At 45.4% G+C, this 23,718-nt stretch overlaps 2 protein-coding genes across 6 annotated transcripts; one reads left to right on the plus strand and one right to left on the minus strand.

Moving 5' to 3' along the window:
• Window positions 1-8,204: 8,204 nt before the first annotated feature.
• On the minus strand, window positions 8,205-13,693 carry LOC136496594 (protein root UVB sensitive 2, chloroplastic-like). The gene is made up of 11 exons (XM_066492312.1): window positions 12,964-13,693; window positions 12,422-12,812; window positions 12,164-12,301; window positions 11,230-11,318; window positions 11,058-11,142; window positions 10,837-10,896; window positions 10,659-10,752; window positions 10,303-10,400; window positions 9,882-10,061; window positions 8,916-9,038; window positions 8,205-8,835 (listed from the first exon to the last, which is right to left on the minus strand). The coding sequence occupies exons 2-11, from the start codon at window positions 12,431-12,433 to the stop codon at window positions 8,398-8,400; spliced, it is 1,317 nt and encodes a 438-aa protein (XP_066348409.1). The 5' UTR covers window positions 12,434-12,812; window positions 12,964-13,693; the 3' UTR covers window positions 8,205-8,397.
• Window positions 13,694-14,954: 1,261 nt separating this feature from the next.
• On the plus strand, window positions 14,955-23,165 carry LOC136496593 (inositol phosphorylceramide glucuronosyltransferase 1-like). Of its 5 annotated transcripts, none has more exons than XM_066492308.1 (11): window positions 15,482-16,067; window positions 16,504-16,624; window positions 16,731-16,916; window positions 17,890-18,038; window positions 18,653-18,760; window positions 18,869-19,006; window positions 19,298-19,435; window positions 21,269-21,545; window positions 21,614-21,737; window positions 22,270-22,406; window positions 23,147-23,165. In XM_066492308.1, the coding sequence occupies exons 1-10, from the start codon at window positions 15,828-15,830 to the stop codon at window positions 22,403-22,405; spliced, it is 1,617 nt and encodes a 538-aa protein (XP_066348405.1). In that variant the 5' UTR covers window positions 15,482-15,827; the 3' UTR covers window position 22,406; window positions 23,147-23,165. The 5 variants fall into 5 exon arrangements, with proteins under 5 accessions (XP_066348408.1, XP_066348406.1, XP_066348407.1 ...); XM_066492307.1 differs by lacking the exon at window positions 23,147-23,165 and adding an exon at window positions 22,510-22,642; XM_066492311.1 differs by lacking the exons at window positions 15,482-16,067; window positions 23,147-23,165 and adding an exon at window positions 14,955-15,141 and having other exon boundaries at window positions 22,270-22,630.
• Window positions 23,166-23,718: the final 553 nt, after the last annotated feature.

Here is a 23,718-nt window from a genome sequence, read left to right on the forward strand (position 1 = left end):
TAAGCTTTAATCAAGTTGTCATCAATCACCAAAAAGAGGGAGATTGAAAGTGCATCTAGCCCTTTAGTGGGTTTTGGATGATTGAATGACAACGTGATTAGAGAACTAACCCATTTGGTAAGTGTGGACAGGTAATAGGTTATCTCACAGGTACTTAATGAAAGCCAACATGATGTGTTGTTGTATAAACAATCTAGTTCAAGCACAAGACAACAATGCAAATGGAATTCATGTAAATACTTGTTTATTGTGGGATTTCCATATAATGTGTGAAAGCAAGCTCGTGAGTATTAGTTAATGAGACATGAGGGATTGCATATGGAATGGTCTCATATTTGAAGCTTGCTAAATTGAAATGAAAAAGATAATAATACATATGAATGAATGATTCAACACAAGATGTGACTTAATGGCTTGAGATGGTGAAGATAACAAGGAAAGGCTTCGAGGTACTAAGCAAGGGTGAAGGGCAAGCGACGGCTTGGCGGCCGAAGAACCTAGCTAGGGTGAAGAAGAAAGTACTTGCATTTAGTTGAGGTACTAATCAAGCTAAGATGGTCATATTGATGTGAAGGATCAAATCTATATTGGACAAGTTGATTAAAGTGACTTGATGCATTTGGAGTTATTCATATTTGATGAATGGAATCAAGTCACATGCTCAAGATGGCTATGCTCAAGTGAAAAGATCAATATTGACATGTTGGCACCCTCACTTGATGAAGATTGAAAGACACGGCATCAATTTAAAGAAGATCAACTCAAAAGGTTTAATTTCGTTTTTCTTTTGATCTTGAGTTAATAGGTATGCCGTACTATTAAGAGGGATGCAAGTTTAGGTGGTCTGAGGAAGATAGAGTGCTCAAGCATAATAATAAAATCAAAAGAGAGACACTCTAGCACTTCACGAGCACATAGAATAATTTTCTGTGACTATCGGTGTCAGAAGTCCCGACGTAAGCCGGAACTCCCGACAGTCGGAAGTCATGACTCTTGCCGGAAGTGCTGACTCCCAGTCACTGCCTGCGCGGTGACTGTGGATGTCAGAAGTCCCAACGTGAGTCAGAACTCCCGACAGTCGGAAGTCCCGACCCAAGCCGGGAGTCCCGGCATCGATGGTTCTACTGACCTGCTGACTGTGCTCGTCGAAAGTCCCGACGTTCGTCGGAAGTTCCGACCGTCGGAAGTCCCGATGTTCGTCGGAAGTCCCGACATTGGCTGTCTCGAGTGGACTTTGACCTCGCATGAACAGTGTTTTCTTCATACGTCGGAAGTCCCGAGATCTGCGTCGGAACTCCCGACGTAGATCTGAACGGTTAGATTTTGCCTTGGAGTATATATACCCGTCTCCTCCATTCTAACCATAGCCCACTCATTTCATTGCAACGAACACTCGGCCAAAACAGCCCCCAAGCATTCTAGGCTCGCCACTCTTCTCTCCTTTGCCTCCAACTTCAATTCCTAAAGGGTTTGAGTGATTGGAGAGTGGATTGAGTGAGAAAAACACTTTGAGCAAGCTTGAGCACTTGATTTCTTCGTCAAGCCGATTTGATTTGCATTTGTTACTCTTGGGGATTTTCCCCTAGCCGGCTAGACATCGCCCAAGAGCTTCCATCTTGTGGAAGAGCCTTGAGAAGTTTGTATTACCCTTGTTTTCTAGTGAAGAAACTCAAGTGACCTTTGTGGTATCCTTGAGTGAGGCAAGGAGGTGGAAGAGACTCCGACCTAAGTGGTCACCTCAACAACGAGGACGTAGGAGCTCCTTTGTGGGGCTGCCGAACCTCGGGATAAATTCTTGTCTCCCGCGTGCTTGTTGTTGTTGTGATTTGCTCGAAATTACTTGTATTTGGTTGTCTCCTTCTCTCTAGCTATTTCTTAGGGTTTGGGCCTCGATCTACGGAGTGGTGGCTTATCAACGTCAAGAGAGTGACCCAACACCTTTCCTTACCACTAGGAAGTGGGTTTGTAAGTTATCGGCATCACAAAGTTCATTTTAGCACTTGTAGTTCATTTCTCATAGGGGTCGGAAGTGCTGACAGTTTACGTTGGAAGTTCTGACCCAAACTGTCAGGACTTCTGACACGTCGAAAGTTCTGACCCAAACGTCGAGACTTCTGACACGTCGGAAGTTCTGACCCAAACTGTCGGGACTTCCGACATTAACTGACTAGTGCATTTTGATTCAACTCTTTGGTTGCCGCTGTTTGGCTCCCTAGGTTTATCTAGTATCTTTTATATACTTTGTGGCTAACTTGTGAGGGGTTGTATTACTTTGATTTGGAGTTTCCATTTTGGAAACTCCTATTACTAATCGTTTTCATTTTTAAAGGTGTTGATTTTTTAGAAACGTCTATTCACCCCCCTTTAGGTGACATCCTAGATCCTTTTAGAGAGGTAGGACGAAAAAGGGAGAGAGGAGAGATGTGTGTGACAATAGGCTCCATATGGCAGTGTCATGACGTGTGTGAAAGGATCAAGATGCCCAAGGGGGGGTGAATTGGGCTAATTCTAAATTTTCTTGCAATAATCAAATCCTACGGTTAGCCCAATTAACCCCTTGTGCCTAGAAAAGTGTTTCTATTAATCTAACGCACAACGGACTTGCAACCTATGTTTCAAACTTACTCTAGCATGGCAATTCTATGAATGTAAGAACAAGTATTGAATTGCTCAAAGTAAATACTCAAAGTAAATGCTCAAAGTAAATAGAGAGAGAGGAACACGGCGATGTTTTGCCAAGGTATCGGAGAGTCACCACTCCCCACTAGTCCTCGTTGGAGCACCCGTGCAAGGGTGTAGCTCCCCCTTGATCCGCGCAAGGATCAAGTGCTCTCTATGGGTTGATTCTTCAACACTCTATCACGGCGAATCACCCAAAGCCGCTCACAACTTAAGTTGGGTCACCCACAAGCTCTGCCAAGTGATCACCAAGCTCCTAATCACCACCAAACCGTCTAGGTGATGGCGATCACCAAGAGTAACAAGCACGAACTCTCACTTGACCACGCGAAGCCTAATGAGAATATGGATGTACACTTGACTACTCTTGATTCACTAATGAGGCTACTCTCTTGGATTCTCAAATCTCAATCACCTCACTAGGACCTTGCTCTTCTTGGCACTCACAAATGTGTTTCTCAGCTGTTGGAATAAGCAAAAGTGACTCCACACACGAGTGAAGCTTCTATTTATAAGGCAGCCTGAAAAACGAACCGTTACGAGCTTCTGCGGGGTGACCGGACGCTCCGATCGTACTGACCGGACGCTCCGGTCAGTTCAACCCGCGAACCAGTGAAAATGTGTTGACCAGACGTTGGCAAGGTCCAGTCACTACTGACCGGACGTGTCCGGTCGCATTAAACCCTTACTGGAACCTTACTAGAGTCGACCGGACGCTGCCTTTCAGCATCCGGTCACTTGACCTCTCTAGCGTCTGGTCGCATCGAACGTAGTCTGTTGATCAAATGAACTGACCGGACCCTGCGGCCAGCGTCCGGTCGCACTGGAGCCAGCGTCCGGTCAGCATTTGACCCTCCATTCACTTCCAACTCTCGATCATATGTGAATGAAGTTTGCTCCAAAGGATCTTAGGCATTCATAGGAGCTACCTAGAGCTAGTTTTAACAAGTGTGCACCACACCTAACTCACTAGACTCACCTAGGTCAAGCTACCCGTCCATACCCCCCTTAATAGTACGGCCAATGGAAAAACAAAGTCCTAAACTACTCTAAGTGTCACTCCAACTTCAATCGACACTTAGAACTAGTCATCCTTAACCTTGTCGTCCATCCTTTGAAAACCGAAACGATTTCCATCGTAGGGGCATGACAACCTTGATTGCCCAATTGATCTCCATTACCATGACCTAACTTACTTGTCTCTGCAAAACACATGTTAGTCATAGTAATCTTGTATTGTCATTAATCATCGAAACCCAACTAGGGGCCTAGATGCTTTCAGTGTGGAACCATATAAATATCGGAACGAGTAGTGCATGGACGTCCGGCCCGAGGACGCGTCTAGACGTGGCTCGGGGCCATCTGATTAGAGGAACAGGAGCCGTCCGATCTCCGCACATAATATAAGAAACGAGCGCACCTATCCCTCCCCACATAATGGAACAGAAGGGGGCGCCCACATGTACTTGCGGCGGCCCGGCCCGACACACCGCCATCCCACGATGCGCCGCCAACATCGAGAAGAAGGGGAGGGGGTGGCTCTGCGCCTCTGGTTCATATGCCCAGCCGGTGCCGAGAGAAGGTGGAGATACTAAGGCGAGGCAGCCAAAGGCAAGGAGGGAGTGAGATGCAACACCCGATCTACTTTTGACACATTCAGATACAACACTTGCAACATACATCTCAAAACAGATAAAACACTTTAAACATGCATCTGAAACACTTGCAAAAACATCTCAAAACCATTGTAAAACATACGCAACATTAAGATAAAACACTTGAAACATATGTGTGAAACATATGCAACATCCAAATAAACACAGTTGCAACATATGTCTGAAAAAACAGATGAAACATTAGAAATAGAAGCTTGCAACATACGTGTACAACCATTGCAACATATGCAACATCCCAATCTACTTTTGCAACATACCTATGAAACATCTTAAGCACCTGGAACATAAGCTTGTAAGATACGTTTTCATCCTTCTTTCGTACGACACAGTGCAAGCGAGGGATGGTTAGGCGGAGGGGACAGGCCTCCGTCGAGCTTTGGACGGGTTGTGGGTTGTCGCCGCTGCGGGCGGGCCGAGGGGAAGGCGGGGATAGGCCAGCGATGGCGTATCTTGATGTCATTATTCCGAAAAGTTGAGCAGTGGCGGAACACATAAGTGTGCCAATTATAATAGCATTAATTAAAATAATCCTTTCTTAAGACGTAGAGTAAGTAATTACGCTGCTAACATAACCAAAACATTTGTGTGCCACGGAGAACCTCAGGTACAACCTACTATAATATAATAGTAGTAGCAGTGGCGACGGGTTGGGTACGTGCCCCGTCTCCTTGGGAACACACAGCACGACAACGGCCGTACGTGTGCACGGCGCGGTCGCCGTTCCGCGGGACGCCCGCTCCTCATCCGTCCGCGTTGGCTGTGGCCGCGCGTACGACGGACGACTCGTCCGAGCCCGGCGCGACCGACCCAGGCCAGCCGCCAGCCAGAGCGAGGGCTCGTCAAGGCGCGTGGCCATGGTTATTGGTATGGGTCCCGATCCCGAGCCTTGCGAGTTGCGACGACGTCGCGTCATCGCCATGCGCTCGTCATCACCTGCGACCACGGTCCACGGGCAGCGCAGTTGTGCGGGTGGGCATCACCGGGTGTCCTTCCTCGCCTCGCTCGTACGTCGCCGGTCCAGCAGAATCCACCAGATGTGAAAAGGGAGCCGGGGCGCTGGATCCGCCGTGCCTTTCCGGCATTTTGGAAACGGATCGACTCGATGATTTCGGTGGCGTCCGTAGTCCGTGCCGTGCATGGACTGTTAAATGAAATGGTTTGAGAAATCGAACATTATATAAATGAAATGGTCTATTAAGAGTTTATGCTATGAATTTTGGTGTTATATGATTTCATCATCTTGCTTATACTAATTACTAGTTTTTGAGGACTGAGGTAGCCATGGATCAACATATTTTATACAAATCAAACAAAAGAGATGGTGAAGAGGTGAAAAGATGATAACGGGACGTCGCCGTAGGTGAAGACCTTTTGCTCAGGAGTCTGGACATACATATGCCAAAGTCCTAGTGCTAAATATATATTAAACTTATGATGTGGGGTAGTTTTCTTTCTTCTTTTTGTAAGTGGTTCTTGATGGCTGTGGCGGTGTGGCCTCTCTTTTTCTTGTATTCATTTTCTTCCCGTCCAGCTAAGTTCTGAGCTCTGCATATTTCTTGTAATTATGTTGTCATTTCAAAATAAAGTCCAGGCATCAAAATGGTTGCCGTATCTTTTCCTCTCTTTTTTTAAAAGAAGAAGAAGATGATAAACCAGTCCATTCTTAAGATAATAACATTTTGATGCGAATTAAGTACCATTAGATTCTTCATTACTTACATTTTTATAGTGTATCTATTTGATGCAAACATGCCCAGTAAATAACCAATCCTTCTGTTCACTTGGCTTATAAGTCATATTTTTTTAGCCAACGAACGATATTTTTCTTTCACAATAAATCAGTTAATAATACTTTTAGCCATGGCTTATCAGCCAAGCCAACCGGCCAAATGACGCGGCCTCGGACTCACGGTGATTTCTGCTTCGCTGGCTCGCTGCAGCAGCAGGCCGCGAGCGTTCATTAGTTCATTCGTTTGCCGTAGACGAAGCCGGCTCCTTCCTTCGTCAAGGCACGTGTGGGCGTGTGGCTCTGGCATACCGTAACAGCCACGGTAATTACGCAGGCCTTAATTTCGGTTCATCTTTTTTTTTGACTGTCCTCTCCGGCAGCGGCATACGTACCAGCCAGCTGCTATCGAGTATCGACGGATCGTTGTCGTTGACGACTAGGTGCAATGGAAACGCCTTTGGCTTTGCGCAGCGAGGAATCCCCCAAACATGCGAACCGTTCCTTTGTCTGGCCAAAAGCCCAGGCCCCAGATGGCCAGAGCGGCAAGCTTGACTCGTGAGAAGGAACCCCGCACCGTCCCGGCGTCGCCTCGGCCTCTTTTTTTTTTTCATTTTTTTTCCTCTCACGATCATACCACAAGGTACGTATTTTATTAAGCCAAAGAAGAGTTGTTAAAGTACAGCTAGCGGAAACCCAAGGATACCGCACCCAACAAATGGTCCCTAAAACATACGCAGGAAAAGGAACTGCAAGACGGGTTGATGACGTGATTATCCCAACTCGATTGATGGTTTCTGCGGTTGACAAGCTGGCTGATGATATTTTGTTAGGAAAGAAAAATAATGTACCATGGTTGATAAGCCGGACTGATAAGTTCAAACGAACAGAGGCTTACCTCATCCGACACCTTGTGTCACTTTCATTTTTCCTTCGGAAATGATAGGACGTAGGTGTCCGTCACGTCCGAACGCCACGTGGCTAGGCCTGCGGACCGGTCAGCCTAATAATTCTTGCGTTTGTCCCCTTTCGTTGCTCCTACCGCATGTCTCGCGCCGCTCAGGCTTCTCCTCCGCCGCCCACGCCCCCTTCCGTTGTTCCTGCTTCGCTGCCCATCTCGCTGCTCCTGCTCCGCACGCCCGTCTCGCTGCTCCTGCTGCCCTCCCGCTATGCCTGCTCCGCCACCCGCCTGACCCGACGACGCCGACAGCCGTCAGGCCCTGGTATGGACACCCTCCGGCCTCGCCTGCTGCTACGGCTGCGGCGCCCCGATGCAAACGGCGGAGGAGGCCGCACCAGAAAATGCATGTTGCAAGCTCATATTTCAAATGTTTCAGATGTTTTATAGCTATGTTGCAAGCGTTTCATATGGATGTTATAAAAGTAGATTGTGATGTTGTAATGGTTGTACATGTATATTGCAAGAGTCTGTCTTCAATGTTTTATCTGTTTTTCAGATGTATGTTATAAACGCGTGTTATTTGGATGTTGCATATGTTTCCACACATATGTTGCATGTGTTTTATCTGGATGTTGTATATGTTTGCAATGATTTTCAAGTGTTTTTGTAAGTGTTTCAGATACATGTTTCTAATGTTTCATCTGCTTTTTTTATGTTGCAAGTGTTGCATCCAAATATTTTTGAACGTAGATCGGGTGTTGCACATAGAATACGTGTGAGAAGCTGGAGGGGACGCGAGTGGTCGCCATGGGCGCGGGCGAGCAATGTCGGGCGGCGTAGGCCCATGCATGGACGCAGAAAAATAGACTGCAGTTGTGGACATCCGTCCGGGTGTCTGGGCGCTAGCATTACCTTTTTTTCATAGCATGTGGTGTCGGAAAAAAAAAGTTAAAAAAAAAGTTGTAACCGACAAGTGCCATGCGCTCCGCGGATGGTTGCTCTTGTTCACGTCGCTTTGATCAGGTGTCGACAAGCTGTGGATCCAAACTTGTACGACAATTCACCTTGTTCTATCGTCACCCATTGACTACTAACCCAGCATCGTACCCACAACGGCGCATTAAGAGAATGCATGTAGACATGTAGTGTGTGGCCTTGCCGGTTTCCCCATTCAAGCCCGATTCAGGTTTCCAACAATCGGACGGATGATAGATAGACTACCTGTCGAAACATTAATCAAATCTCCATGATCACAAACTACAGTCAATACAGGTGGCACGACGCACGAGGAGCCAACGGACTGGACACGCGAAAAAAATGTTCTAATAAGAACAACCAAAACTCTGTGACACTTGGTCAGCTCATCTCTGTAACTAGAAAGAGTTACACTACACTGCGCACATACGGTCTTGCGACTACTGAGACTTTGCAAAAGCAACTCGACTACCGTTCCCATCCAAAAACTGATCTGTGTACCACCCTCTACTCCTAACTTCTGATACAAAAGCGGGGAAGACCCTCTTCGTCTTCTCATAGGCTTCGTTCAGAACCGCGTCACGTGAACCGATGCCCGACCTCTCCATCTCTGAAGCAAATGCGGCAACCAGCCACCCCCTCAACGCGTCCTCTCCGCTCGCGCTTTGCTCAAGAACCATGTATGTCTTGTTGCTTTTTTGGGTAAGCAAAAACTTCTCGTCTGGGAAACTTGCCCTCAGCTGCTCAACAAGCCTCGGACTCAAGACTCTGCGGAGTGGCTGTCCGATCTTCACACTTCCAGCTTCTTCTATAACTCGGTTAGGAAACAGAAGATCTTCTCTGTATCTTAGCTTAGCTGGGCTAGAAACCTTTCCACTCTGTGGTGCAGACAAGTATTACTACCGTGACTGGACTGAATAAAAAGGTTGCGTTAATTAATAGATCAAAGATACCAAACCTTAATAAAATCAGCCACAATCATTGCTGTTCTTTGTGGGTTGAGTGTGTTTACAGGAGTTGCTCTCATCTCTTGGACAACTCCGTATATATGCACTGCGGAAAGTAACGGGCCTGCAATTAACTGACGAAAATGGCAAGGTCATTAGAAGCACGCATCAGTACAAGGTTATTAATTGTAATAGCAGGCAAACCTGCACATCAACATAAGGTTCTTCAGCATTATAGCAAGTTCAGATTATATGCAAGAATTGAATGCAAAGTGGGACAAAAAATGAAAACAATCCTAAAAGATGCATTCTCTGTAGTTATTCTATGCAGTAATAATCCAACAAGTAAATTAGTCAGTTACTAGGTAAACACCAAAATTTGTGTTGTATCTGGTTTAGCTGGAAATTTACATCGAGTAGCACGAAAACATCAATAAAAGTCTGTTATATATAGTGGATGGCATATTTACAGTCAATATGAATAAGAACTAGAAATTACTAAATGCATGATTTATTCTTGCCCTAAAAAGACCATGCTTTCCTCATGCGCAGAAAAATCCAACAAAAACTATTTACTAAGATCTGCATCATCCCAGCTTGCATTCATGCTAACAGCAGGTATGTGGAATATAGTTCATCGTGCCGCAAAATTCATTTAATGCTCTGGGTGAGCTGCATAGCATGTCTATAACATAAATGATGCACTACTTTAGAGGACCTAATAACTTGTTTCGGGAGTATAGTTGATTTTGAAACTTGGAAGACTGTAAAGCACTGGACAATGGTAGACAAAGTTCTCCTGGATAACATAAACAGAAAGTTCATATAGCTCTACGGTCGCATGTTGTGTCATATGGTTGCATTTGCAATGCATGTCAGGTGCACATTTTCACTATGTATATTTGCCTGATGATAGAGTGTAATGGAACAGCTGTAACGATAGGATAGATGATGACATGTAGTTCTGTAAATAGTACCTTCCCTTGAGTTGTTGAACAAACAGTAGATGCCAATCCAATTCCAGCTCCTATTCCCATGACATTGAAAAGTGTTGAGATGGCTTCCCCTTTAGCAAATAAATCACTAAGGTTGCCTTCTTTGGCAAAAGAAGAGTAAATTGGAAGCCTTGTTGCTCTTGCTGCAACAACGGCCATTCCCTGCAATAAAAAGTAATGAATCATTTAACATTGCAGCTCAATTTTCAGGCAGAAAGACCAGGACAAATACATTGCCATTACAATGCTACCATTCTTATGGTTATTTGAGACTATGCTAGGGGAAACATTTCCTACTCATTTGTAAATATTTAAACACAACTGTGCATGCAAAATATCAAACAGAAGATTATATATATCATTTGTTTAATCTAAAGAGTGAAATGCCAGTTAGAAAGGCAACCTTTGCGAAATTTCCCAAGCCTGCTACTTCAAGGAAAAGTTGTGGGCACAGAGGTGAAACGACTTCCAAGGCAGTACCAAGATCATAGAGAACATCAGCTGTCAAAACACAGCAGTTGGCATTAATAGGAAAAATGGCAGTACAAAATAAAATTGTGGACACAATGACGAAATGACTTCCAAGGCAGTGGCAAAATCATAAAGAACATCAGCTGTCAAACCACAGAAATAGGCATGAATAACATAATTTAGGGAAACAGCAACAGAAAAGGGAAAAATTGTAAAAGTATCAATATGACGAGCAAAAGAATAGAAATATCAGAAAGGAGGTCATAGGATTCTATCATCATTTCTCACCAAGTATCCTCCAACTCTTTGGTTCGGAATCCATTCTTGCCCCCATGCTGCTACAAATGAGCTTTCCTGCGTGCTGCATTCCATCTTTTAGAATCTGAAATAGATAGAGAAAATCAGCCAATATGTTTCATAGCAGTACCTGCTTAAACTTTTAGCATCTCTGTCATCGTATGCTTACCCAACTTACAGCAGTTGCTTGCGCCGGGGTAGGTCGTAAACCTGCAGCAAAAAGCAAGGACTGAGCCACAGCCCACTTGGGCAGTAAGTTGACGAGCATAAATTTTTCCATAAACAAAGTGAACAGAACTCAAAGATCTCAACATGCTTAGCAGTCTGTAATGAAGACCAACTGGAATTTATGGAATCAACGCACACAAGATATGAAAAAGATTTACTGACCTGTGTTGACAGCACATGTAGCATAGCACTAGAGAAATGCTGTAGTGCTCGGAATCTGGTATAAGTTAAGTAACCCTCATTCACACTGCATGATTAATAGCAGAGACTTAACACAATAGGATGTATCCCAGAAGAATTATCTAGAATAGCAACGAGCATAGGAACTTCATACCTGTATGGATAACCTGATGGAAAAAACTTGTTCAAGAAAGAATCAACAACTTTATCATGTATAGGTCTAGACTCCTGAATAACTTTTACCTGCAGGAAAATAAGAGCTACGGACTTAAAGAAAATTAAAAAAAAACTTAAGATATTGATGAAGTAAGATTTTACTAATTTCGCTACAGAATCATGCTTGCACACTTAGCTTATATGATTTTCATTTGTCCAAGCAAACATATAGAGGTTGTTTTTCAGGTAACAACTTGTACATTTCTGAGGTCTGAGGTACAGCAAGAGAAATCAAGTCCTGTAGATATGTGTGCCATTGTGGCAAATCATTACAACCATCAAAATAAACAGCCTAGCAGCTCAGATACTGTGAGTAGTATTTAGCTATCTCCATGATCTATAGTGCAATGTTCAAACTGCAGATGGCATAACCATACCGAAGTTATATAACTTATAAGAGGGGTGACAGGATACGGGTTAATCAACATCTTGAATCCCAGCTGTAATTCAAGCAGGCAAATCATTTGACTACCCAACAAAAAATGTTTGAACTGTTGAGATGGTGGTCTATCACAAGACTGATTGCAATCTGTAAAAAATTAAAGGTAAAACACCGACAAATCAAAAAACCTTTTTAACAGAAAACAACTGTGGCAATCAGGAGAATGCTAGTGCCTAGGTGAATCGCACTGGTGACTGGTCCCATTTCCCCCCTTTACTCTTCCATTTTTTTTAATAAAATAGAAGTGCTAGAGGGGAACACCTACTCTGATACATACTGAAAGAAAGTAACGCTTCTCAGCTGAAACTAGTGTGTTACGTTATCCCATGGGCAGATTTTTGTTCCCCCACAGGAACGATAAAGTCTGCGATACACTAGAACGACATGTGGTGGGGGATTCCGGAAATTCCAAGTAAAAGAGAAAGCTTACAGAGATGCTACCGCCACCACTACCAGCGGCGTCGAAGCTGCAGAGCCGTGAGACGGACTCCGAAATCTCCACCCAGCACACCGGCTGCGGGGGCCGCTCCGTGGCGGCCGCCCGGTCGCCACCTCCACGTATCCTCTCCTGTGGGATATTTCGCGCAGAGAGGGGGAAGAAAAAGTGCGGTTTCATTCAGCACGAGAAAACTATGCACGGCGAACAAGGCGCTGGAGCAACTGGTAGGATCGAGGCGCCTCTGCTTACGAGTATGTTCATCTAGGTTAGCTCGGAGCGCGGCACAGGAGCTCGAGCCTCGAGGTCGCCGCCGCTTCAGCGCTGCCTTGACGTCACCCCTTCACGGCTGGTGCCTGGTGGTTGTTGTTCTACCTCTCTCTCCGCCCGGTCACGGTGAAGACCGAGACGCCGCCGAGCTCGGCGGAAGGGATATGGGGGGTAGCAGCAGAATCACAAAGACGGCGGGGTGGGTTCCTCCGCCGACTCGCACGTCATCCGGCCCGGGGCCCGTCAGCCGCGACTGGATTGGGTCTGTGTGTTTCTTTCCTCCGAGGCGGCCCAGAGTTTAGTGAGTCAAGTTGGGCCGCGGGGTAGGAGGCCATGACGCGGCCGGGCAGCCCAGCCGTTTTCTTTCCTTTGCCTGAAAACAGCGAGAAAATTAGAATTCTACACCATTATAGAAAGTGGGGAGTGGGCTTTACTGTTCTGTCATCCCACAAGGCTTCGCGGGTTTACCGTTTGGTGACTTTAAACTAAAAAAAAAAAAAAATCTCTTCCAGATTTGCCCCCACCCTTTCCTTCTTCTTCCTCACTGCACACGGATGGACGGAACGGGGAAGAAAGAAACGGATCAAGCGGGCGCTCCTCCGCTTCGTCTTCTGCACGCCGGAGCCGAGCACCACGGCGGCGGCGGCGGCGCCACCAGCGACTCCCGCCGACCACCGCGCTTCTGACCCGAGCGTCCGGTGGACGGTATATTGAAGGATTTGCTGCCGGATTTGGAGAGGTGGAGTTCGGCGGACGTTGGCATCGGGGTGGTGGGCATGAGCGCGCCGACGCCGGCGCCGCCGTTCACCTTGCTGTTGGCGCTGCTCTGCTCTGCCGAAGCAGCCGTGACGGTAGTGTTGGCGCTCATGGCGGGCTCGCGGCGGACGACGAGGAGGCGACCGGCGACACAAGCGCCGCCGTGGAGGAGGCGGTGTTGGGCGAGCTGGCGTCGTCGCCTTCCAGCGTTGTTGCTAACTTGCTGAGATGAGCTACTTGTTGTAAGGAGGAAGGAAGGAAAATGTCCATGTGAAGCACAGCACCATGAGACCGGAAGCTTCGTAGCAGCTTGGAAAATCAAGAAAGGGAAGTTAAAGAGGAAAGAGAAAGGGAGAGATGCGTATGGAATATGGATGGATGGATGGCTATTTGACTCCCGTGGTGGGCGATGGGAGTCGCTGGCGCCGCCGCCGCCGCGGCGCTCGTCTCCGGCGTGGAGAGGACGAAGCGGCTGAGCGCCCGCTCGATCCGTTTCTGCTTTTCCCAGTTCCGTCCGTCCGTGTGCACTGAGAAAGGAGGAAAGGGCGGGGGCAAATCTGGAAGAGAATTTTGTTTTTTATTTTTTCTGAGTTCTAAAGTCACCAAATGACATTTTAGCGGGCTGCACATATTTTATAATGACAAAGCAGCGAAACTCAGGATGGCAAAAGAACAAAGCTCACTTCTCATAATGGCATAATTCCTATTTTCTCGAAAACAGTTGTGTCTGTCAACAACTCAAAATGAAACCATGGTGTGAATAAATCGAACATTGCAAATTGGAGCACTCTAAACATGGGTATCAGAAAGAAAATCGAATTTCAAACTTAGTTTGACTAGTGAGAATGAAAGACACTATTCAATTCAAATTGTAAGTCGTCCTAACTTTTCTAGTTATATTGTACTCCCTCAATTACAAATTAAAAGTCGTCTTGACTTTTTTGGTTGATCCAATTTACTATCTATCTAAATATATTATTATATCTAAATACATAGCAAAATAAATATACTAAAAAAGTCAAAGCGACTTATAATTTAGAACGGATGAAGTATATATCTTTATATATGTAAATAGACAACTTATATCTAGACATGTAATAAAAATTAGAGCATGTCAAGAAAAGTTTTTATTTGCACACTGCAGCCAGCAAATAACAGATATTGCAGGGCATCACTCAGACTTTCTTTAAATGGGTTCTAAGACAAATGACACCTGAAATGGAACCATCCTACAATGAAGAAACACTTCATGAGACACTAAGGACAGGAAAGGGCTTGAAAAAAGTACACTAGTTCAAAGCTCATGGTCCCAACCTAGAACATGCTTCCTGTCAACTCTAACATTCTGCTCAGCATTTTCTTCTACGGTAGCAAATTAAAAGAACATATTCTGCCCACCATTTACTCGACTACATGCAGCTCAAGTACTAAGATGAATATCACAAGCATTTTCTGAATATTATCAACGAAAAAGTTTCTTAATAAAAGAACACCTGGTGTCCTGGACGATGGAACTTGGGAGCACGAGTGCCTGTGCACTATGATCGATGGAAGCTGGACGGACTGACGGGAAACTGAATCGCCGAGCGCCATGTATGCAGAAGCTCTTCACCTTCCGCCTGGGCCTAGGGGCGTGCTCTTCCATCACGCGGACGCGGCCCAATAGGGCTAGCTGCGGTACCCCTTCGGCTTCACTCGTCCACACGAGGTTCGTCTTCCTCTGTCCATCTGTACTCGCAGAAAACAGAGAAACAGACTTAGAGAAACAACTGCAGATGTCGTCGGCCATGGCTGCCAGATCCGGGTGCAGGCGGGGAGGCTAGCCGGCGAGGAGGTCTGGCGGCCGCCAGAGATCGTCATATTGGTGGATCCACCCCTGATCTGAGCAGGCTCGCCCCTGCATTGATGGATCCTCTTGAAGAGATCCAATGATCCAACCAAAATCAGTAATATCCTTTCTATTGTTTGCTAGCAAAAATTCGGAATAGAAGATAACTTTGGATGACCATTTGAGTATAGTTTTTCACTACGATCTATATTGCTCACATTTAGGAAGGATACGGAGAGTATCAGAGTATCTTTAGACATCCTCTCACCGTTCGAGTTCCGACGACCTATCAACGCAAAGCTTGCACTTGGACTAGCCGACTTTACACAAAAGACCCGAGAGGCAGCTGCACCGGCCCAGCCCATTAGAAACTCTGACAGGCGCGACGGCGCAGCCTCATCATAGGCACTTTCGTGGTTTCTTCGATGAAAACGCGCACGCTTTGGTGAGTTTCGTCTAGAAATCCCGCCGGCCTCGGCCGCTTTCCTCCTTCCAGTCCCCCGCCCGATCCCATCTGTCGCGAAACGACGACCCGCCTGCCGCTCCGATGACGCGATGAGAGTTGAGACTTAAGAACTCCAAGTTGGACGAACCGTTTGACCGAATACTACTAATCATTCCAGCGCTCGAACACCACCTTTTGGGCGGCTGCGCCCATCCGGCCATCCCCCCCAAAGGCTCTTCCGATCTGATTCCGAGCCCCGCCAGGCGGGCGCCAGCCATCTCCCGCTGCGTCGCACGTGCGCCCCACCCCATACTCGCGCTCCCCGCCCTCTCGAGCCGCGATCCCATCCGGCGGCCCCGATGCGATCGCCGGCGCTCCTGGTCGCCGGCCTCCTCGCGGCGGTGCTCCTCGCTGCCGGTGCCGGGGTCGGGGTCGCGGCGGCCGCGACGGAGGAGGCCTACGTCACGCTGCTGTACGGCGACGAGTTCGTGCTCGGCGTGCGCGTCCTGGGGAAGTCCCTCCGCGACACCGGCACGCGGCGCGACATGGTCGTGCTCGTCTCCGACGGCGTCTCCGAGTACTCGAGGAAGCTCCTCCAGGTCTGCGGAAGCTCCGATCGTTATTAATTTCGTCTGGTTATTTTGTCTCTTTGGCGAATTGAGTACCTCCCTGAAGTGTCTGCGCTGGAGTGCTTAGCTGCGCGGGGTTATTGTTGAGGCTGGTGATGCTCATTTTAGAGCTGCTCACTGATCTCGCTGCCCAATTGGTTAGAATTTTGCGAAAACTTCTATTGAATTTTGTGTCACAAGTGCTGTGGAGCTGGATGAGGATCTCTCCTTTGTTCCTATTGATTTCATGATGTGATCCCCGTACATCAACACATACTTTTATCATCTAAAAAACATCAACACATACTAAAATTAGTTTCAGGACATTAGTAGCATTTATGTTTCCTTGAGTTTGGACATTCAAGTCATGTAGATCTTGTGCCAGTCTGATCTGGTAGCGAAGCTGACCTTGCGTATATTTCATCAGGCAGATGGTTGGATTGTGAATCGTATAACATTACTGGCTAATCCTAATCAAGTTAGGCCAAAGAGGTTTTGGGGTGTCTACACCAAGCTAAAGATATTTAACATGACAAGCTACAAAAAAGGTATGGTTTTCAGTGTCTTTTCTAGTTCATCGTTTTATCTTTCTGTATCACACATGGCTTTGATTTCGTTTTTGTTCATTGTTCTGATAGAATGCCGCTTTCCCAGTTGTTTACCTTGATGCAGATACTATAGTTGTGAAAAGTATCGAGGATCTTTTCAAGTGTGGCAAGTTTTGTGGAAATTTGAAGCATTCTGAAAGAATGAATTCTGGTGTGATGGTTGTTGAACCTTCTGCAACTCTTTTCAATGATATGATCAACAAAGTGGGTCAATTGCCTTCTTACACTGGAGGTCAGTGCTCTTCTTTTCCGGTTCTCTATGTTCCATTTTTTTGTTAACATAATTCCTTTATGAGAAGGCCATAGTACCAGTAGTCACTATTCCCTTTATTTAGTCTCTTCTGGAAAACATATTGATTAAGATTAATGATAAGCAGCTTTTTAAGTGCATCAAAATATAATAGTACATGTCTAAGAACTTATGATATGATGTTAATTGTTACAAGACATATTTTGTGGAGTATAGGAAATAGCTAATTATCTTCAAAGACTAATTACATAGCGATGATAGAATAAGCCATCACTGCTTATAGAACTGGCCTAAGGGCACGGCGGTAAATGAAAGTATGCAAGCACTCTACGGCCTGCCACACCAGCTTCCATGGCGATCTTTCTGCAAGCTTTCCAGTGGCAGCACTTCTTCAGACTTTAGCCCTCTGTTGTGCCATTGATGATGGAGAAACATCATTTCCAGTTATTCAGTCCATGGCTACACATGTACATTTTCATGCTTTAACAGAGCCTACATCCGTTGTTTTTATGCTGCTACGATAGCCACTCCTATCTTCATTTGTTCTCTGTCCAAACAGTTGCTCCAGGCCTGCTGGTACCAGACCGTTGCTCTGTTCTATTTCTTTCCAGTGACGCTGAAATCCCTGGGAGCCTGGAATTTTCTCTTGATCAATATCTGTCTTTCCTTGGAATTTTTTAGGACAGAGGCTTAGGGTAAGATGGATCTTTGAAAACAATATTTCACATGTCCATTTGACATTTGCTTAGACAGGTCTGTCTTATCTAGAAGACACTTATGTGGTGGATCATTTTGCTAGGGTTGAATGTATTACTTAGAAATTAGAATAGACTGGCTGTAGTTACAAGTTTACCACTTATGTATGGCTTGTTTTCTTTTATTGTTTTCAGCATGTTGGCAATTCAGCATTTTCAGTCCAATAGTTCTGATTTGGATTTTGGACTAATTCATGCAGGGGACCAAGGTTTTCTAAATTCATATTATTCTGATTTTGCCAACTCCCGTGTCTATGAGCCAGACTTGCCTTTAACTCCTGAACCGGAGACACAACGCCTTTCTACCTTGTATAATGCTGATGTTGGTCTTTACATGCTAGCAAACAAGGTAAGGCCTCTTATGTGTAATTGCATACTGATCGGGGCTCAGTGTATTGGCCAACTATCATGATTAAATGGTATATAAAAGCATTGCAATATGTTAACCCACTACATGATTGTTCCATTCACTTGATTTACCATCAGCACTCCTGTTTGTCAGAGCATGCCAACTATCAAGGTTAACTAAAGTTTTGTCAGCCTTGTACGTTGTCAATCTTATGCAAGTTAATCATCAGAAAATCATTATTTTTTTTTGTGAGAGAAAATCATTATTAATTGTATTGACCTTGTTCTGCCAGCCTTATCTAAGGAATATTACATTTAATCTACCTTCTTGCTCTCTCTAAACAGGACCACCCAAAATATGGTTACAAAAGTTTCTATTGCTTGTCTGGACTGTATTAGCATGATCATTTTAGCATTTCGAATTTATTGAAGGTCTTTAGTTTCACAACCCCAAACACCAGCATTTATTTGTGTTATTACATTTTGAAATAGTTTGGTCTTCTGTTTAGAGTACAATTTTCAATATTTTGAGTACCCTTTGATTGTTTATTTACATGTACTATAGCTTGGTGCTTGGGCCTGGTTATGGATCTGACTTTCTATTTTCTGTCATAGTGGATGGTTGATGAAAAGGAATTAAGAATCATCCATTACACGCTGGGCCCCCTAAAACCCTGGGACTGGTTCACAGCGTGGCTTGTAAAACCTGTTGAAACATGGCAGGTAATATGTCATTTTATAAACCGTTTCCTCACTTTCATACGCAATTTTCTAAGTAAAAAATAAATGTCAAGCATGTTAGCAATAAATTTATGCTCTCCATCGTTGCAGGATATTAGGCAAAAACTTGAAGAATCTCTTCCAGGAACTGGTGGGGGAAGGAACCCTCGTGACCAGCTGGTTGTCAAAATATTGTTCATTCTCCCATTTTGCTTGCTGTTATTTGGTTATTACCAGTCATGTTTTCAGGTTATATAATCTGTTCCTTGTAGAAATTATTTTTATTGAACATTTGTACACACATGAAGGGCGGGCCTGGTGCAAGCGGTAGAGTCTTACCGCCTGTGACCGGAAGGTCCCGAGTTCGAGTCGCGGTCTCCTCGCATTGCATAGGCGAGGGTAAGGCTTGCCACTGACACCCTTCCCCAGACCCCGCACAGAGCGGGAGCTCTCTGCATTGGGTACGCCCTTTTAACATTTATACACACTTGATTTTGAAGATTTCCTGCCTTCTCATTCGTCTATATGATTTTCTGACAGACAAACAAGGAGTTGATAAGTATAAGATCACTATGTGCATTTGCTAGAAGAGCTCGCCACAAATACAAGTCTGAAGAGTCACTTCCATCTTATTCAGTGGTGGGTTCATCGTCTGTATTTGGTATTTCAAACCAAAGGGTTAGCTCTCAACCTCTTCAGTGACAAATCTGCATTCCCACTTGAAATTTGCATGCTACTCAATGTTGTCAATGTGCCACCTTTAGGAACAATTATGAAACCTAAATACACTTTGTTTCATATTTTAAGTGCCTACTTCAGTCCTTATTCCACTGGCAGATCTAGCCCAAAGTTTAGGTAGGGCAAAGAGTTGTCATACAAAAGGGATATCATACAGTTGTTCTGTGATACACAACTTTACAAATATAAGGAATTAAGGATATTGCAGATATGGCGACCATACATGTACACTTAAAATTTGGAAAAAGGGGTTGTAAAGAGTTTAGAAAGGTCTATAACATTGAAAGCTGTGCCGTATGTATTCCTTGGCATGCTTCCTAATTTGAGCTCCAAACGACAATCAGTTTTCTCAAGTTTTATTACATGTGTCAATAGAAGGTACTTAGTATTCCCAACTTTTTCACCAAAGGCAACGATTGCAAGGGAGTTTTTATCACTATGGATCTGTTTGGTTGCCTGCAGTGTAGTTTACTTGTGTTTAGTTGTCTGCAGCACAGTGCTCAAAGCAGGTTTCGTGCAGCATTAGCTAGTATGGCAGATTTTGTGCACAAGCCAATGTGGCGCACAAAAATGAAATTTCTCACCTTCCCCACCTCTACTAGAACATGGCACAATGTAAGCAATCAAACGCAATCTTAAAAGACACAGCTTGTGTGTGTAGGACAACTAAACACAAAGACATTGCATATGTTTATGCAGGCTTGGGTTGTGCTGCATGCAAGCAACCAATCACACCCTATTTGTACTATCTCCAATTCGCGCTTGAAAAGTTTTCAACTGAAATCAGTATAATGGAGTAAAGACTCGGCATTTTGTCTAATTTTTTCTACTTAAGAAATACATTGGCATTTTCCCTAACTATTCAAGGGCAATGCACCAAACTGAAGAGATTCATTGTCACAACTAGAGACAAAGGCACAAAGCAAGTAGAATTTTTTTACATGTGAGCGTAGCAGAACAAGATGCTATCCTCTTTTGCCTACATGCACACCTTGTGCTAAGGCATGGCTGAGACTCAATTAATAGAATGGAATGAAAGCTATGAGCCAAATTTAGCCATATGGGGGTGCTGGCGGCTGAGGCGCTACTCTAGGGATATCTTTCAAGGCGAGAGCTACAGAGAGAGAAGTGGTTGTGTGCTCAGGCAGTACAACTATACATTTTGGCCCAGGCCCCCAACTCCCCAAGCACGCACCCTTCGATTCACGTGTTTTCTTTTCTCTCATCACCATCATAGTTTTTTTTTTGAAACAATGGTAGGAGCTCTGCCTTTCAATTGAGACGAATGAAGTTTATGTACAACAAAGGGTAGCCAAACGTGGTGCCTACCACCACGAAAGGCTAACTCACCCATGCGACGCGGCAGAGTACAACACAGCCGACCCACCCTACGATACCAGACAGACAGGCAGGACTACAGTGGTGCCTACCACCATCATAGTGGTGCGGTCTGGTGCTGCTTCTCCGCCTCCAGTGGTCCAGCCTGGGAGCAGGACTACAGTGGGGAGTGGGGACAGGGCCTTTGGAAAGAAGGGAGAGGGTCAGAGGGGTGTTACTGGTCGCCAGGCAGCTGGGGCTGCTTCCTGATCCTGTCGTAGGGGCTCCACCTCTGCTTGATTCTAATATTTTTTTACTAAACTTGGCTAGGAGGATGTCTTGTTCTATTGGAATTTTTAATTCTGGTTCTTTTTCATCTTTGTATGATCTCCTTACCGAAACATTATTGATTATACTATATTATATCGACTTGATGGTTCCTTGGCGTTCCTGCAGTTATCAAATGGAAATTTGAAGCTACCTTCTTATTTTGGGGCAATCGCGGTGCTAGTCTGCTTCATGTCTGCTGGTTTCTCTCTTGAATTTGCTTTCATTATCATTCCACGGCAGGTTATGCCATGGACAGGTTTGCTACTGATGCTTGAGTGGACCTTTGTGGCATTCTTCTTATTGTTTGGGAGTTATCTCCGTTTTGTCTACCGGTGGGGAAGTATCAGTGCAAACCATGTGGGCTTTAGCAATCCTGATGCATCAGTGAATCATATGGGTCCAGGTATGTTGAACTATGTAGCCGCTCAAAGGGTTTCATCATCCTAGTATTAAACAGTTGGTCTTTTGCAGGCCATCAGCGAAATATGTCTGACTGCGACATGGATGCAACATTTTACTGGATAGGGATGGCAACTATAGCTACTATTACTGTATCATTACCAACTATCTTGGGCATAACTGCATTGTTCACAAAGTAAGGCACCTGACTAGCCCCTCTGTATAAACTCCTGGCATATGATTATATAAAGAATGTAGGAAAGACTCAGCTGTAGTAGTTTCTTGAATATGTAGATATAGACCCTGTGTTCATCATTTCCTGTATTATGATGCAAGAGAAGGGGTCTGGAACTTAATATTGGGGATTGAGGCGATCTGAGGGTGTTGGTATGTAGGGTTTGGCCTATGGATGACGGTTAAGGTTGTACTTGTGAACTTAACACATCATATATTTAGTTAGGGGTCATATGTAATATGCTTAGGACAAACATTACAACCTAGTTTCAGAAGGTGAGTTTGCTTCTTCCATCCTTATGATGGCTTTGTAGTGTAGAATGCCAAATTCCAGATATAACTTAGATTCTAGCTTATGAATACAACTTGAGTCTAGTAACTAATGCACATAATTCGTCGAAAGGGTTGAGTTATGTTTGCCAGTAAATGATGAGACTTATTTGATTTTTTCATGCCGGTAAGTGATGAGTCCAATATGTTCTTTCCTTTGGCAGGCTAGGATTAATGGTCGCTGGTGGTATTGTGCTGGCATCTTTTATGACATATGCAGCGGAGCATCTTGCAATCTCAGCCTTCAACAAGGGTCAGAAAGATAGAAATGCGTCAAGAACTCGAAGCTTTTGTTTTTAACGTAAGTTTGTACACAAAAAGAATGATGATTAATTTTTAACACGTGGCTTCCTGCCCATGGCCCCTTTTGTAGCGCTGATGTCACGTTAACTTGTGGTAAATAGGTTTCCGACGTTGTTTCTGTAGCACAGTTGGCATGGAGTCACAGACCTGCACAGTGCATCTTGTTTATATTTCGGAAAAAAAAAAACATCATCTTGTTTGTAGAAGCATTCACCGCAATATATTGCTCATTACTCTAGTGTATTACTGTTATGTGGCGGCTAGGATTGAGAGGAGAGAGTTGGAGGGGAGCGATGGCGGCTGCCGCGCTACAGTACCGCAGCACTACAGTACCGTGTGTACTGTTCACGGCTAGGGCTGTGAGGGTGAGAGAGCCGGCCGCGGGGCGTTTGCCATGGCCGGGCAAGAGGGAAGGGTTTTCCTTCTTAATTCTTGCTTGATTAGATCGATACATCTCCTCTCCTTATATAGAGAGGTTTACTTGACTCCTAAGCAAGTGACCCTTATCTCTAATTAACCCTAACACTAATAGGCTATACATCCAGCCCAGGCCTAATAGGCCCCTACCATACTCTAACACTACACCCCATCTGGACATGTAGCTCGTTCTCGAGCTGCAACCTAACCAACTTATAACGATGTCTCGACACAACCTATCATTTAAAAACAAGCCTTTTACATCTCGGCTTATTTTATTATTATCAACTGAAAATAGATGTGAACTCTTTATTTTTGCAGCCTCTTCAATTGATGGCGGACACCAGCCCGACGCATAAGCTGCACGTAGACAACCTTGTGGATCCCATGGACACCATCTTGACGAAAGGGGTGCATGTATATGGCCACCTAGAAGTAGTCGCAACAACGGCCAGCGAAGGCGCCCTCGCGGTGGTCGGTGGCGGAAAGCGGCGGTGCTAGGCAGAGCGCTCCCGCCGGTGACACCATGCCTTCTCCACGCCGGACGGATGCTGGTCTGCACCACACAAAGAAGAGCGGATGGCTTTCGACGGAGAATGAGGTGGAGGGATGCGCCTCCCCAACTGCCGCCCGCAAGGAAAATAGCATGCCCGCCGTCCGTGGGGGAAACCGCATGCCCGAGATCCCCGACGCAGCGGATGAGATCGAGGTCCTCCGCGCAGCTAAGCACAACTGGCGGCGGGTCCTATGAGGAGGCTGAGGGCGCCACGCCTGTGCTGTCCAGCGAGGGTGACGTGGCGGAGAGCGTCGGCATCAGGTTGCCGCCGTCCACCCCGCCGTAGAGGACACCCGAAGCCGGGGCGCCGCCATGCGCCATGACAGCCCCGGTGGTC

Source organism: Miscanthus floridulus, chromosome 12 (assembly GCF_019320115.1).
Source record: "Miscanthus floridulus cultivar M001 chromosome 12, ASM1932011v1, whole genome shotgun sequence".
Classification (NCBI taxonomy): Eukaryota; Viridiplantae; Streptophyta; class Magnoliopsida; order Poales; family Poaceae; genus Miscanthus; species Miscanthus floridulus.

Excerpts from the sequence above, each read along its gene's own strand:
- LOC136496594 (XM_066492312.1), bottom strand. Across the intron at positions 11,143-11,229 it reads CCATCAGGTTATCCATACAG|TGTGAATGAGGGTTACTTAA; the intron begins GTATGAAGTTCC and ends TTAATCATGCAG. Across the intron at positions 10,753-10,836 it reads AAGCAACTGCTGTAAGTTGG|ATTCTAAAAGATGGAATGCA; the intron begins GTAAGCATACGA and ends TATCTATTTCAG.
- LOC136496593 (XM_066492308.1), top strand. The coding sequence starts at position 15,828 with ATGCGATCGCCGGCGCTCCTGGTCGCCGGCCTCCTCGCGGCGGTGCTC. Across the intron at positions 18,039-18,652 it reads TTTACATGCTAGCAAACAAG|TGGATGGTTGATGAAAAGGA; the intron begins GTAAGGCCTCTT and ends TTTCTGTCATAG. Across the intron at positions 19,007-19,297 it reads ATTACCAGTCATGTTTTCAG|ACAAACAAGGAGTTGATAAG; the intron begins GTTATATAATCT and ends ATTTTCTGACAG.